This window comes from Danio aesculapii, chromosome 7, assembly GCF_903798145.1.
Source record: "Danio aesculapii chromosome 7, fDanAes4.1, whole genome shotgun sequence".
NCBI lineage: Eukaryota > Metazoa > Chordata > Actinopteri > Cypriniformes > Danionidae > Danio > Danio aesculapii.
Window position 1 is genome coordinate 38,391,720 of NC_079441.1, and position 17,113 is coordinate 38,408,832.

The window sequence follows — 17,113 nt, forward strand, 5'->3', positions numbered from 1 at the left end:
TGTACAGCCAATTTCAGATCTCTCCAGAGATGTTCAATTGGATTTAGGTCTGGGCTCTGGCTGGGCCACTCAAGGACATTCACAGAGTTGTTGTGAAGCCACTCAATTGATATTTTGGCTGTGTGCTTTGGGTCATTGTCCTGCTGAAAGATGAGTCGTCGCCCCAGTCTGAGGTCAAGAGCACTCTGAAGCAGGTTTTCATTCGGGATGTCTCTGTACATTGCTGCATTCATCTTTCCCCCATCCTTACTAGTCTTTCAGTTCCTGGTGCTGAAAAACATCCCCACAGCATATTGCTGCCACCACCATGCTTCACTGTAGGGATGGTATTAGCCTGGTGATGAGCGGTGCCTGCTTTTCTCCAAACGTAACGAGTTCAATTTTAGTCTCATCAGACTAGAGAATTTTGTTTCTTATGGTCTTAGAGTCCTTTTGGCAAATTCCAGGCGGGGAGTGGCTTCCATCTGCACACTCTACCATACAGAACTGATTGGTGGATTGCTGCACAGATGGTTGTCCTTATGTAAGATTCTCCTCTCTCCACAGAAGAACACTGAAGCTAAGACAGAGTGACCATCGGGTTATTGATCACCTCCCTGACTAAGGCCCCTCTCCCCGATCACTCAGCTTAGATGGCCGGCCAGCTCTAGGAAGAGTCCTGGTGGTTCCAAACATCTTCCACTTATGGCTGATGGAGGCCACTGTGCTCATTGGAACTTTCAGAGCAGCAGAAATTTTCTGCAACCTTCCCCAGCCTTGTGCCTCGAGAAAATCCTGTCTCTGTGGTCTACAGACAATTCCTTTGTTTTCATGTTTGGTTTGTGCTTTGACATGCACTGTCAACCCTGGGACCTTATATAGAAAGGTGTATGCCTTTTCAAATCATGTCCAATTAGTTGAGTTTACCAAAGGTGAACTCCAATTAAGCTGCTGAAACATCTCAAGAATAATCAGTGGATACAGAATGTACCTGAGCCAAATTTAGAGCTTCACGGCAAAGGCTGTGAATACTTATGTACAGTACATGTGATTTTTCAGGTTTTTTATTTTTATTAAATTTGCACCAATTTCAAAAAATCTTTATTCACATTGTCATTATTGGGTATTGTGTATAGAATTTTGAGGAAATAAATTAATTTAATCCATTTTGGAATAAGGCTGTAACAAAAATATGTGGAAAAAGTGAAGCGCTATGAATACTTTCCAGATGCGCTGTACAAAGAACCTAGCAATGGTTCTTAAGTGATTATTTTTGGTGTTTTATTTGCTGAATTATGGAATAATTAAAGATATGTAGTTATTTAGCACTTAAATGGTTCCCCTATTATTACATTGCAAAGAACCACGTTTTTATAGACCATCTCAATGTGGTGATGTCATTGGTCCATGATCATTTCCTGCTTGTTGACAAACTATTTCATAACTGTAATAAGAGGCAATTTAATCATATCTAAATGTTAAAACAGCTGTCATAACATTATTTATCATAATGTGGATAATTGTAGCTTAGGAAATAAAAAATGTAATACAGGACCATTGTTATTGCTTACATCCCTCAAAATTATCTATAGAGTAGACCATATAAGCAAAGAGACGTGTGTTGTATTCTGTCATGTTGGATTGTTTGTTAGAAGTGCTGAAAAGAGGTAAGGTTGTATTCATCTGCATTGGACTTAGATGATAAATGGCATAAATAGAAACAATTCGAAATGAAATCATAGTGGGCTTGTTACCTTCTTGAATCTTGTAGTGTAAATATAATTTTTGAGGATTGTAAGTTAAAGTGGTTATTATTTCCACTTTGTTTCCACAAACTTTTCATATTGTTCCTTTATCTTTATATGTACATACTAGATAGGTACATCTTATTACAGTAACGTACATTGTAAATTATTTTCGTTACAATTAGCAAGCTATAATTTAAAACATTACTCTAACAATCGGAGTAACAAGACCAGCTTGAACTGCTAATACGTCCATAGCTTGACTAATCGCACAAATCTAGAAGCTGTAATCTTAAGTCTGTGTACTGAAGCTGTGTTCCAGCCACCAGATTACTCTTTAGATCACCACACAAGAGCAATTCTGGATCGTGATGAAGAAAGGTTTGGCATGCAGCATCTGGCATGCCTTAAGTCTTTTCTCTTTTGTGTACGAATACTTGAGGTTTGTTCTGGTGTGGATGAAAGTGCAGAGGGACTTACTGCTCCACAGGGTGCGTTCTGAATGGTCACGGTGAACCTGCCAGAGTTTCTGCTCTTGGCTAAAACGTACTGGCAGGTAGCAGGAAATGTGTAAACGCGGCCATCAAACGACTGGAAGAACATGTCTCCTGTCACAGAGCACTCTCCTGTTTTAAAAAAAATAAATACATGATCAGAAACCAGTATACTGCTGTTTTAAACTTTGGGGGTTGGCATAAGATTTTTTTATGTTTCTAAATGTTTAAATGCTTTCCATACTGAAATATTATTACAATTGAAATTACCCGTTGTTTATGTTTGCAACTTATTTTTATGAAACAAAGCTTTTCAGCTGCCATTATTCCAGCTATTTACACTCTCCATTTACCCATGATGCTTCAGAAACTAATAATATTAAAAATTGGATTTGGTTTGGATTTGGTGCTTAACAGAAATAGCACAACTAATGCTTTCTTTGTGTGGAAATAATTTTTAAGACTCCTAAATAGCCATTCATTTGAAATATAATTATTTTATTTGTTAATTTCTTTACTCTTTAATTTCTTTTCTGTCATTTTTGATCAATTTAATGTGTCTTTTTTATGTAAAGGTGATCATTTCTTAAAAAAAAAAAACTTTGAACAGTAGTGAAGGTCTTCAGCTATGACAGAAGCTGTTCTATTACATTATGTTCGGTTAATGAGAGTAAATTGGTAAAATGAGATGTTATTAAAGAGAAGCATGTCCTCCACAGTAAGGCCATTCATCAAAATACAAGAATTACGTAAGGAGATGGGAATGAGGCTTTTTAAATTTAACTCAATAAGCAGAATCTCTGCGATCACAAGATAGTAAAACTGAAATACTGTAGGATACTGTCTGTATTAATTAATGAGAAAATGCTGTTTAGAAAGAAGAATGAATGTAAAAAAGGATAAAAATGTGCATGCAGTAAATATGAATGTAAACAGACAAACACCTGGGCAGTTGTTCTCTGTGCAGTTCCAGATGCCACCAAAACATGTGCTGAGAACAAAAGAGGAATGTTCAAAACCACACAAACACAAGCCTTAGTATGTCGTTCAAGTAGAGATGATATGTAGTGTCTAACCAGTTGTTGCAGTCTTCCTGGATGATGTGTCCGGACGGGTAAAGCATACCATGGTGCTCACATGGACAATCTGACGCCTTGACACACACTCCGTCCTCAAAGATCAAATCTGGAGACAGGAACATGATTTTGATTAAATCTTCAGATTGAAGTTGTGGTTAGTTTACTTAGTTTTATGTTACTACCATCAGGGCAGTAGCAGCCATCCAAACACTGCAGCTTGCTGTCTATGCACATCTGTTCGATCTTGCAGTGCATTGGACAGCAGGTGATACACTCTCTGAAAAGCAGCTCACCGGGGCAATCAACATCTGCAATCAAGAGCAAAATGTGCTTTCACAAAATGTGTCTCACAGGCACATAAAAAATAAATCAAGTATATATATACTTTCCTGTGAGTCACAGCAAGGAACATATATACTTGGTTTAATTTTTTTGTTAATTAATGTTTTTTTTATAAATACTTTTATAATACTTTTATAAATACATTTATTAATGAATACGTTTATCTGTTTTTTTTATATAAAAGATTTATATTTCAAATAATTTTTTAAAATTTGTATTTATCAAATATTTGAGAAAAATATATTATGGTTATCAAAAATATGTTAAGCAGTATGATTATTTTCAACACTGATGATAATAATAAGAAATGTTTCTTGAGCAGGAAATCTGTATAATACAATAATTTCTGAAGAACTAGGTAACACTGAGGTTTGTAGGGATCATGTTGAAAAGTATCATAAACTTTTCTATAATATGAATAAATGATTTAAAAAAAAATGCATAAATATTCATTCATTTTCTATTTCATAAATAAACCACCAACTATTCCAGCATATGTTTTTACACAGCAGATACCCTTCCAGCTGCAACCCAGTACTGGCAAATATCCATTCACTTTCACATTCACACACACACATTCATACACTACGGCAAATTAAGTTCATCCAGTTCACCTATAGCACATGTCTTTGGACTGTATGGGAGACCGGAGCACCCAGAGGAAACCCACACGAACACAGGGAGAACATGCAAAGTCTAAACAGAAATGCCAAACTGGCCCAGCCGGGACTCAAACCAGCGACCTTCTTGCTGTGAGGCAACGGATGCTAACCACTGAGCCGCCATGCCGCCCATGTATTCATTGATAACAAACTCATTTGTGAATAGAATCACTAAAGCAATGCATCAACATGCAACCTAAACAGGATTAATCTGTGGTCACACTGTCACACTGGTGTATATCAGCTATAGTACACCTAAAAAAGCATCAAGTCTGAATATATATATGACTTCTAATATTTACTGTACATTTAACACATATGCAACATATATTCAAACATTTGTGCAATATCAAGTAGCCTACTGCAAACAGGAAAGTGTGTTCTCCAGTCGTGCAGTGGATGATCAGCATGGGCACATGCTCTGGCATACTCCGTGAACACCTGGCACACAACTGCACCATTGGGACCGGACCTGTACCGGATGAAACAATTATGAAACACATACACAACAGTTACAATGTGCATTATTATGTGGAATATTTAGTATACAACTTTGGAAAGTAAAAACAGCAGCTTTGCAATTCAAACTTATAACTTTCCAGCAAGTGTGATATATTTCAGTAGATGTGTTTTATGTCAGTACTTACAAGCACAGGTCATTGGAGCAACTTGCCATGTATGAATATGGACTGACAAACTCATGGCAAGACTGGAACGGTTCCTTCAGAAGGGTGGAACAAACTTCCTCCACTTTCTGCAATGAAGAACCAGAGTCCTTATCAACCAGGTGTTTGGGTGTAAATGACCCAAATCATTGATTATGACACTTTGGTTGGTGTTGGACAAGAATATACTGTACTGTATGTGTGTAAGTGTTTTGTGTGAGGCACCAATAAGACGTGAGGATCCAGTGTGGCACATGGTGAGGGGTAGGGAGAGGGAACAACAGGACATCTGGCCAACTCCGGCTCCTCCTCAGCCCAGCTGTTTCCAAACATTGCCAAATCCTGTGTGAAAACACCTGAGCAAACAAAAATACATGCATATTAAGAAATAAATGTGTTCAATTTTTCTGTAAGTGTGGTATGACAAAAGTTAAAAGATTTGTACCGATTTCATTATTCATTCATTTTCTTTTCGACTTAGTCTCTTTCTAATCTAAAGTCGCCACAGCAGAATAAACTGCCAACTTATCCAGCATATGTTTTACGCAGAGAATGCCCTTCCAGCTGCAACCCATCACAAGGGAAGCATCCATACATTATCATTCACACACATACACTACGAACAATTTAGCCTACCCAATTCACCTATAGTGGATGTCTTTGGACTGTGGGGGAAACCGGAGCACTCGGAGGGAACCCACGCAAACAAGGAGAGAACATGCAAACTCCACACAAAAATGCCAACTGACTCGAGGCTCGAACCAGTGACCTTCTTGCTGTAAGGGGATAGTGCTACCCACTGCACCACCGTGCTGCCCCGATTTCATTATTAATACTATTAAAGAAATTTTTTAACATGCATTTAAAATGTTGTACAAAATACTTTTAGATGGCGTATACAACATGCCAACAATTCACAGCTCAAATATCAAATATTACTTGTCCAACTGTCACAAAAAGTAGAGGTGAACATCTGTATTATTTAATTTTAATGAACTTTATATCATGTATATTCATATATGCATGTACAGTTGAAGTCAGAATTATTAGCCCCCCTGTTTATTTTTTTCCCAAATTTCTGTTTAACAGAGAGCTAATTTTTTTAACACATTTCTAAACATAATAGTTTTAATAACTCATTTCTAATAACTGATTTATTTTCTCTTTACCATGATTACAGTAAATAATGTTTGCAAGATATTTTTCAAGACACTTCTATACAGCTTAAAGCGACATTTAAAGGCTTAACTAGGTTATTTAGGTTAACTAGGTAATTAGGCAAGTTATTGTAGAATGATGGTGTTTTCTGTATTGATTTTACAATCAAAATCAATAACTTTGATTGTAAAATGGTTTTTAAAAATTAAAAAATGCTTTTATTCTAGCCGAAATAAAACAAATAAGACTTTCTCCAGAAGAAAAAATATTATCAGACATACTGTGAAAATTCCCTTGCTCTGTTAAACATCATTTGGGAAATATTTAAAAATAATAAATTCAAAGGGGGCTAATAATTCTGACTTTAACTGTATATTATACTGAAATTGATTGACATGGTGTGAAATAATACCATTAAGAATTATTGTCATTAAACAAAACAAACAAACAAATACATTTCAGGACAATACGCATCATGACATGTTGTATACAGTACATTAATTCACAGTACATTCATTCATTCAACTTCGTCCCTTTATTAATCTGGGGTCACCACAGCGGAATGAACCACCAACTTATCCAAAATATGTTTTACACAGCGAATGCCCTTCCAGCTGCAACCCAGCACTGGGAAACATCCAAACATACTCATTCACACACATACACTACAGCCAATTTAGATTATTAAATTCACCTATAGCACATGTCTTTGGACTGTGGGGGAAACCAGAGCACCCGGAGGAAACCCACATGAATACAGAGAGAAAATGCAAACTCCACACAGAATTGCCAAATGACCCAGCTGGGTCTCGAACCTGTGACCTTCTTGCTGTGAGGCAACAGTGCTAACCATGGAGCCACCGTGTAACCCATGTTCTATACAGTACTTCTCAAACACTTAGTTTATTTGAATTTTGTGAAATAAAACTTTTTAAAAATATTTTTAATATTAACATCTTCCTGTTCATTGCCTAGTAACCTTTTTTAAATGGTTCTCTTTAGACATGCAGCTGATTTTAAGTAAATCTGCAAAATGTACAGTGTAGGTGTAAAGGCCTGTTGTAAAGCCCAAAGCTAGCTGACTGTAGCTTGTGATGCATGCATGTTTTCAGTTTGTAAAATAATATGAAGGATAACAATAATAAATAAAATATACCTTCAGAACTAAATTGCAGACATCAAAAGTTGTTGGGTCAGAGATCAATGTCCTATAATACATATAACATTCTATAATTTTGTGAACCCCAAAAAGTGACAATCATGGCTAAAGTTCATTTAATTCAGTTAAAGTTCAGTTAATTGGGCAGTTCTTCAGATTATTAGAGATAAAATATACAAACAACAAGGAACTGTAATATCAGAGTGTTAAAAAAAATCTCACCTCTCAGATCTCAAACAACACCACTTACTGTAAATAGTTAGCAGCCAGGCAGGCCGATTTGTGGTGTCCCCCGACACAGCATACTTCTTTATTTGCATGTGTTGTGAGAATTTGCTTGCACATGTGTTGTCAAACTGGTTAAGTTGTTTCTCAGTTTGTGCATGCTTTTCATATTTCTTAACTTGCAGTGCTTTTGAGCTCTCACGGTCACTATACATTAGATAAATTCAAAGTTTTAATTTAAATTTAGAGTATAAGTTATCTTATAACACCCCCCCCCCCCACATAAGTTATCATTAACAAGGGAATCTATTAATTTTGCATCTGTCAGGTTCAGCCTGCCAGTGCATATATTTCAGATGACAAAATCTGTGTCATGCACACTGAATGAAACCTGAAGAATCTAACTAGCGATCTGAGAATCCTTGTAATAAACGTATGTGTATGCTGTTTCAAGAAAACCACCGTTCATTTGTGTTGTGTCTTATTTTCATTTGTCTATATTAATTTATTCTTCATTTAATTATTTTATTTAATCATTTGATCAATAGTCACTTATATAATTATCATCCTATAATTTTATTGATCATTAGTTAATGATTGATTATTATTATTATTATTTTTATTATTTGTCATTTTATTATGTTTTTATTAGATTTTATTATTACTATATTCCTAGAATTATTGCTTTATTATTATTTAATTTTTCCATAATTCAAGTGTGGACTCAAGCGACACTTGTTTTCATGAGTAAGAGTGTCTCCATTGTCTCTGGACAATGCTGTGAAGCAGTAATTTTTCATTGCTGTTGCTTGTGGTCTAAAAACACTTGTTGGATTTATCGTGGTCAGATGAAGTCTGAGCACTGAATCATACTCAACTAAGATTATTCAATAAACTCTGCTCTTTATTTATCTTCACGACTTTGTCTCCTGCTTCTGCTCCTCTCTCGTTTTCTCTGTCATATTTTATGTTGATAGGAGATTGTTAATTCTGTTGTATACTGGTTGACAGGTTTGAGTACTGGGTGGCTCTGCTGGCTTGTCTGAATACCCAAAGAAACAGACATTTTCTGACAGGATCTGGCGCCGGGGGCTAGATCGGCGTGGAGAGTGATCTAACAAACTAAATGTCTAAAGAGAACACTTGACTAAAAAATTATACTGACAATCTAACAAATGCAACAAATAAAGAAACACTTGCCATAGCTGGTCTTCAGGTCATCTTGAGTGTCAGCATTGAAATTCCCACAGAGTCCACAGGTGTGGCCCACAAACTCAGGGCTCATTTTGATGTACACAGAGCTGGTGAGACCCTGCCAGGCCAGTGTGAAGACATGAGGCTGAGAAACGACGATGTAGTCAGAGATTCGCTCCAGCTCAACGTCATGGATGCGATGGGGCAGCAGCACACTACAGAGAGAGCATATTTAACTTACAGCTGCACACTACAGAGAGAGCACATGTAACATGCTACATACTACAGAGAGAGGATTTACAGATATTATGCAGGTCAGGTTAAGGTTAAGTGACAGGATGTGTTTGAGTGTCAATGTTCATTACCTTTGACCCTTGAAAGTAACACTGAAGTGCTGTAACCTAATCTCGCCCTCCCATGGCAGGAAGAGGCTGATTGAACGCGTGCAGGAGTAAGGAGAAGAACTGCATTCTGGGTCATTATGCACCTGCAGATCAACAATTAGCAATGAAGCGTGGCATAAGATAAAGCTTTAATAAGAAAAGAGACTGCAGGTGAATAGGGTATTTGCTAACTAAAAACTACTACAACACAATTCTTGAGGTTATTTGGGGACAACTTAACTGTTTTATGTTCAATCCACTTAAATTTGTAAAAACTAATAAGTTAGTTAGTAACTTTCCCAATGATTATTTGATGTATTTGTTGTGGAGTTCATTCAAGCCTTTCTGCAAAGATGAGTCACACACAATGTTGTTGCAAAGTTCATGCACGCACACGCACACACACATACACACAGTGGACACATATACACAGTGGACACATATACACACACACACACACGTCGCATGTTTAACTTTGCACTGTTTCCGCATGCAAATAAGACAGGATAGACAATAATATCCACTGCTGTATGGTTATCCGTTAATGTACAAAATAAACCTGATTTGACGTCCACAAACCGGGATTGAAGCATCTTTTATAATTGTACTGACATGTGGCTGTGGTGATGAAGTAAAGACGGTAAAATTGCTGTAATTCATTACAAACATGCACTGTTTTAAAAACGTTTTAAACTTGTAAAACTCATTCTCATGATCACATTTGATGATAATCACAGAAAGCTGAACAGATCTTTTAATCCCAGCTGCTTTGTGCACGTCCTGTCTTGTTGACATGCATCACAATCACCAGTGATCTAACCACCATAGATCTCTGGAAAACATTCACATTCACACCAACTACAAATCCGCCATTTTATGGACTACAGATCCAGCCATGCAACATACATGCGCACACACACTTGCTCCGAGTCTCCACTGATTAGGCACGCACAGCTGAAGCTGCTCATGGACTGATTCATGGACTATAAAGACAGCACACACACATACATTGTGGCTGAGTCTTGTATCCTGAATGTGAATATTACGAAGTGTTTTCCCTTGCCTTGTTTTCCATGTTAGACCTTATTTTGTGTGGTTTGTTCACGTTGCCTGCTGCCTGCCTCCTGACCACTTGCCTGTTATTTCGAGTAGGACTCTGGATTGCCCATGCACATCTGCTTGTTCCTGTATTGACCACTGCTTGCCTGGCTATCCTATTTAATAAATACCTGCATAAGGATCCCCACTCCATTGTCCAGCATCACTGTCATGTTACAATATGATTATACACGCTACTACAGAGACATGTTAATATGTGGCTGTCAGTCAACTGGGTGGGCGGGGAAACCGCACTGCTACGTCACGTTGTCAAGGGCCTCACTGGGATTTGTGTTTTAATGTCAGAAAATTAAAAAGAAAGAGACTTATTGTGTTTATATCACCCCAATATGACTGTTGACACACTACACCTACACAAAGTTCTGTCCAAACAGCTTACAAAAGGTGATTTTCATCATAGGTTTTTTACATTAGGAATTGCAAAAGTTTTTTGGTATGTTTCTAATATGTTACGTTTAAATATGCAAATAAGGCCTAATTTAATTAAATATGCATTAATTTGCATACATTTATAGCACATAAATCTGAACACTGGATGAATTCTGGTTTAAAGTGATTCCCCCATTTGTTGTAAACTTAAGAGTCAATTAGAGTCAAAGGTTTTTTAAGGAGGATTAGGGAATCTCTTTTATCACTTCATAATTGAGAAAATTCTGCAAACAACCAGAAAAAAACATATTTACTGATTTATTTCGTAAAATAAAATGTTGTATATAATAGAATTATGTATAGAATTATGTATTAACATATACCTCCGCACAATCCTTTAGATTGTAGATATTAATAAACGATAAAGTTTAGTGTTTTTAGAGATATATAGACAATAGAGATGTATAGCTCAGTGTAGGAGAATGCCTTTAAAATGTATTATAGGTGCGGTCTTGACAAAGTTAATAAAACAAAAAGCACTTCAAATTTAAAGTGTTTTGAATGTTTTTTAATTGAAAAAAAAACACCAAAAAGGCCAAAAATCTCAAAATTAACTGATGTCTCCACCTTGAAAAGTGAAAAGTAAACTCTGATCCTAAAGATTAAAAACAGTTCCAATGTCAAACCACATTGTCACTAATATAAAGTGCAAATACAGCTCTTAAGAAACTTCCTCTCCGCCATCAAAGAGTGGAGTCCTCTTATCCATAGCTACCGGGCCAATCCTGCTTAAGTTCTGCATTACTGTCGGCCATCCTTTCAATTCATTGATAAATGATATTGGCACTTAAGCTAATGGCCTAAAGAAACTCCTGGCTGAGTTAACTCACCTCCTCTGGATTCCCATCAGTGAGTCTGGGAGAACAAAGCCAATTCTGTTTTGGCCCTGGCTGTAATTACTGTATTAAACAGTAATGGCCATAAATGACCATAATAATGAGATCACTTTCTCTATGAATGCCAATAAATATCTTCCTCAGGCAAGAGTTGTGCAGCACACACACACACACACACACACACACACATGGCATGTCTGATGCAAAGCAGAGAACAGCATCTATGAATCTAAAGCTTTCAGCATATGAAGTCAACTCGCAATAAAGACAACAAATAGGGTATGTGCATAGCTATTGTGTCTTCCCCTACCGATAAACTTCTAGTGAATAGTTAATGTGAGTTCTCTCAATTTTATATGGTTCCTTTCACAGCATCGACGTTGTAATGTAATAAAATATAATCAGTTAAATAGACTTCAGCATTCATTTAGTTGTTCAATCGTAAAACAAGATGAAAAGCCATTGAAACTCCATTGAAAATACTGGAGTACATGGCAAAGAAAATTTTTATTTAATGTGTGTTTCTTGTACATTTGGAGACCTACTTTATATCGTATATCAATCAGGCAGTAGAGATTGTTGATTATTTTAAAGAAAACAGACCTTAAACGTGCCAATTTTTTTTAATACAGCTTACTGGAACCATTTGACTCAGGTTACTAAAAATGTTTAAATTCTTCTGCATACACCCTATAAGCATTTGTTAAAGAACATGTTTTTGGTAAATGTTTATAGGTGACCTACCACTGAAAACTAGAGATGCATCTTTTGTTATAACATTTGACTGATTATTAATATAGCGCTATTAATTTAGTTTACATGTGCACTAACTGGGACCGGGTCAAAGCACTTAGATGTTTCAATATGTTTAATATGAATAAATGAGTACACCATTCACAGATCTCTTTTAAATTGTCTATTTTCTAGATTGGATGCTATACAATATTATATATGTGTATAAACATTCGATTAGTCAGCACCAACGCCAAATCTGGAGCTAATTTAACAAAATTACTTAAAGATATAAAGAGGTACCAAAAAATTGTCCGACCAAATTAATCTGTTGGGGAAAAATATTAAATACAATTTTAATACATAGGAAAAATCAAGAGAATATATATATAAATTCTATTGTTAAAATATTTGCAGACCACAATTTAAAACCCAACAGTCAACTTTATCAAATGAAAGAGTGTAGTTAACTCACAATTGACTGAAAGTTAATTCTACTCATTTGAAAAGAGACTTGAACTCACTGTTGAAGTTAATGAGTTAATTAAATACCTCATTACTTCAACTTAAATGGAGTAAGTTCACAGTACTCATATAGATTAGTTGTTTAACCTAAATAGTTTGTAGCAATCGGTTTCTTCAAACAGTTTGAGTTACCTTAACTTATTGAGTTTTACAGTACTCAGTTGGTTTGAGTTCTCTTCATTTATTAGGTTTTATTGTGCTAAAATGGCTTCGCTTACTCAAATGGGTTAAGTTTACAGTACTCATTAGGATTAGTTTTTGAACTTAAATGTTTGTTGTGATCGGTTTCCTCAAATGGTTTGAGTTACCTTAACATTTTAGGTTTTACAGTGTACCAAAACATTTGCTAAATATTTAGAAAAATTAGATAATACAGTAATATATATTTTTAAAAATGCAATACTTATTTTTAAAAAAAACTTTTATTAGGAGAAAAAATCTGAATCTGTTAAAAAAAAGTGTAGCTTATTATCATTTATTGGGCAAATAACAAACTGGCCAGCACATTCAACTTTCCACAGACAGAATTTAGCACACCGAATTTGGCACCAAAATTGTCAAATTCTGTGTGCCAAATTCTGTACGGACAGTCTCTTGGTCTTTTTCGATGTGTTAATTTCAAAATTCATTATGGCATAGCAGTCAAAGTAGGACAAATGAGCTCATGTATGTGACAAATTCTGGAATTTGTCAGTGAGGGGTGGGTCTTTCGAACCACCTGAGCCCCCCATCCCCCCCCCCCTCCCCCCTCTGACTACAGCCCTGTATATTCACTGAGAAATGGATAAAATAATTGTTTTTCAAATGAAGTGTACTCATTTATGCATAGCACTGTTATATAATGCTGTTGTTGATTTGATTACTTCTATCGTTTTCCCCATGTCACTTTGGAAAAGAGTGTCTCTAAAATCGAGGTACATGATTATTATTATTCAGATTTACATACAGTATTTGGCAGATGATTCTTTTCAAAATTACCTTTTAAAATTACTTTAAGTGTTATCTTTTCCAAGAGAATCAAACCCATGACCTAGTCACTGTTATCACAATGGTCTTACAACATATTTTAAGCTAGAGAAAGTCAGAACATTTTAAGAAAAATTTTCTTTTTTTTTACAAACATCTTAATAGATCACCTGTATATGTACACTTGACCGAGTGTTGTCTTCACAGTCTCTCAGTAACGTGTAGCTGCATTTTCCAGGGTAGTAATAATAAAGTCCATCAAAGGTTTCATAGTTGTATTGCCCCCACGAGCGGCACGTCATCTCCCGCTCAAAGCCTACGTTGGGAACTGAAACATTTATTTATTATTTATTTATCATTCCAAAACTCAGAGAGGAATCAGAGAGAGTGTCTCTAGATGATGCACAGAGCAGTACCTGTCTGGCAGTGAGTTCCAGCAGCCTGGTATAAAGTGCAGTTACAGGAGTCTGGATGGACACACCGACCTCCATTCAGACAAGGAGATGCACACTCACCTGTACCACACAAGAAAAGCAGATTAAAATAGTGTCTGTTTCATGTGCATTTGAGCGTGCGTTTGGTATCTGGTAACTGAAGTGCTCATTGAAGCATTAAGATGAATCCAGCTCTTGTGTGTAATGATGACACTCATCAGCCTGTTCAGCAGATGTCGACTGAAAGAATGGGCAGACCCTTGCTCACATTTCAAATGAGCATAACTCTTATTGTTTGCGGTTTCTCATAGCAAGGGTCGTGCATCACAGGCATTATTAACGTATAGCTTACAATGCATACACAAAACTGTTGGCATTTAAAGTAAGTTCTGGTGCCTCCAACACAATAACAGGTGTGTAAAAATGGATGAAAATTACTTTTGGTTTATAAACCTTTATGAGTTTTTTTCTTCTGTTGAACACAAAAGATGATATATTGAAGAAAGCTGAAAACCTGTAACCATTGACTTGCATAGTAGAAAAAATAAATGCTATGGAAGTCACCCCCAGCAGACACACAACATCATAAGACGTTAATATTAGGTTAGATTTAGGTAAGGACCTAGGATGTTATTTTGACGTCTGATAACAACACGAAATGACTTTGATATTTTTTTTGATTTGTTGATTTTAGGTTGTGTTGGAAAGTAACCAAAATCCAACGCAGAGCCAACATCTTAAACCAATGTCATATAAACATCAAAGACTGACATTTATTCGTCAGGTATGACAACCAAAATCCAACATCTACACAATGTCAAGTTTATTAGACGTTAATGGTTGCGTTGGAAAGTAACCAAAATGCAATGTTTGTCCGACGTTAGACATTGACCTTGGCCTGGTGTTGGGTTCTGACGTTAACTTGATTTTCATTTCCAAATAAAATCCAATGTCCCACGACAATGGGGTACAACGTCAATCTGACGTCACGTTGATGTCTTGTGCCTGCTAGGAATGGTCACAGGTTTTCACCTTTCTTCAATATATATTTTACTGTGTTTAACAGAAGAAAAAACTCAAACACATTTGGAACAAGTAAATGTTGAGTAAATGAAGACAGAATTTTTAGTTTTGGTGAACTATCCCTTCTTAACTCTTTCCCTGCCGTCAATGAGATATCTTGTCAATTGAGAGATAACGTTTTCCTGCCTTTGATTGACAGTTTTTATGGCAATCTACGTTTTAGGTAAATTCCGGTAAGGGACGCTCAATAAGGGACATCTGGATACGAAATATAAAGATGGTCATAAAAAGTGTACATCAGCAATTTTTTGGCAACTTGCCAACAATTAAAAAATTATGCAATTTATAAAATGCTGGTGGGGAACGTGTTCAAAATCAAAGTAAAAAACAGCATTTTTCAGTAATGTCTGTCGAAATATTTTTGGTTCCCAAAGTTCTTCAAAGAACCTTTTTTCTTAGTGTGAAAAACATTTAAAAATCTAAAGATTTGCTTTTGTGGGAAAAAAAGATTCGATGGTTTGTAAAGATTCTTAAAGGAACCACAAATGCCAAAAAAGAACCTTTATTCTTAAGAATAAATATTTCCCAAATGATGTTTAACAGAGCAAGGGAATTTTCACAGTATGTCTGATAATATTTTTTTCTTCTGGAGAAAGTCTTATTTTTTTGTTTTGGTTGGAAAATTTTTTAAAACATTTTAAGGTCAATATTATTAGCCATTTGAGCTATATTTTGTCTATAGTCTGCAGAAGTATTGTTATGCAATAACTTGCCTAATTACCCTAACCTGCCTAGTTAACCTAATTAACCTAGTTAAGCCTTTAAATGTCACTTTAAGCTGTATAGAAGTGTCTTGAAAAATATCTAGCCAATATTATTTACTGTCATCATGGCAAAGATAAAATGAATCAGTTATTAAAACTATTATGTTTAGAAATGTGTTGAAAAAAATCTTCTCTCCTTTAAACAGAAATAGGGGAAAAATAAACAGGGGGGCTAATAATTCTGACTTCAACTGTATGTGCAACATAGCATTGTGAAGTATGTTGTAAGATTCAGTCTTACCGGAGGCTCTGCGGCTTGATGGCTTCTGTGCTTCTGCTTGCTCTGCTAATGATGCGTTGCTCTCTAAGGATCTCTTTGGAGAAAAATAAATTGAAGTTAACACATAATTTGCTTAACAGGAGGTCTTTGACCTCTATGGGGTCCACCTGTTGGTCATGTGCAGATATTTTAAAGTCAATGTATAATTAATGTCAAGCAACTCTAAGGTTAGGTAAAACACCTGAATTTGACTAAACGAATATTTTGATTTACCAGAAACTAAACAGATCTCTTATTGCTTGTTGAATTAATCAGTTTCTATCCATTAACCAGTGAAGTTCTATCCTATTTTTCTCATATCCTGTACTGGATTGATTAAGACGTTCAAGAACTAATTTAGCAGGAGACCCTGCAGCAGCTCGCCACAGTGCAAATCTGAAATTCCAATCAAAGTCCTAATCTAATAAACCATTCTTCGGTTGTACAAAAAATAAAAGCATGTGCTGCGCATAGGATGGACAGAAGTTTATTATTACCGCAGGAGGGGGTACATGAGAGCGATTAGCGATTCACTTCGCTTCAAAACTAAATAATTTTCTTATCTGACCGAAACCGGCTTTATTCTGCCCGCTTTTCCCCATCACACCTGATATCTGAGAGTTCCATAATTTTATGTAGCTTACGAGGCTGCAAGGGAGATGTTTTCTGACATAATGAACGGGGCCAGTGTGTCTCAGTGAATAGCAGCTCTGGGGAACAGCTTTACCAATCCTGAGCGCCCAGCGGACACCTGAAACCGCTTTACTGCCACCGAAATGACGGCTTTTGTCCCAAAGAGCTCAACAAAGCCAGCACTGGGGGATGTGTTTTCAGTGTGCGAATTAAACAATGATTTACATGGGGGTCAACTTCTTTTAAAA

At 36.1% G+C, this 17,113-nt stretch overlaps 1 protein-coding gene across 1 annotated transcript in view; it reads right to left on the reverse strand.

Annotated features, from left to right (window-relative positions):
- otog (otogelin) overlaps window positions 1-15,407 on the reverse strand; it is a 71,744-nt gene extending 56,337 nt beyond the window's left edge. The window contains 12 exon segments of the mRNA XM_056460778.1: window positions 2,205-2,350; window positions 3,163-3,209; window positions 3,295-3,403; window positions 3,480-3,605; window positions 4,664-4,773; window positions 4,949-5,055; window positions 5,192-5,322; window positions 8,709-8,917; window positions 9,068-9,189; window positions 13,863-14,020; window positions 14,109-14,207; window positions 15,392-15,407. Of these exon segments, the coding sequence (XP_056316753.1) occupies window positions 2,205-2,350; window positions 3,163-3,209; window positions 3,295-3,403; window positions 3,480-3,605; window positions 4,664-4,773; window positions 4,949-5,055; window positions 5,192-5,322; window positions 8,709-8,917; window positions 9,068-9,189; window positions 13,863-14,020; window positions 14,109-14,207; window positions 15,392-15,407 (1,380 nt within the window).
- Window positions 15,408-17,113: the final 1,706 nt, after the last annotated feature.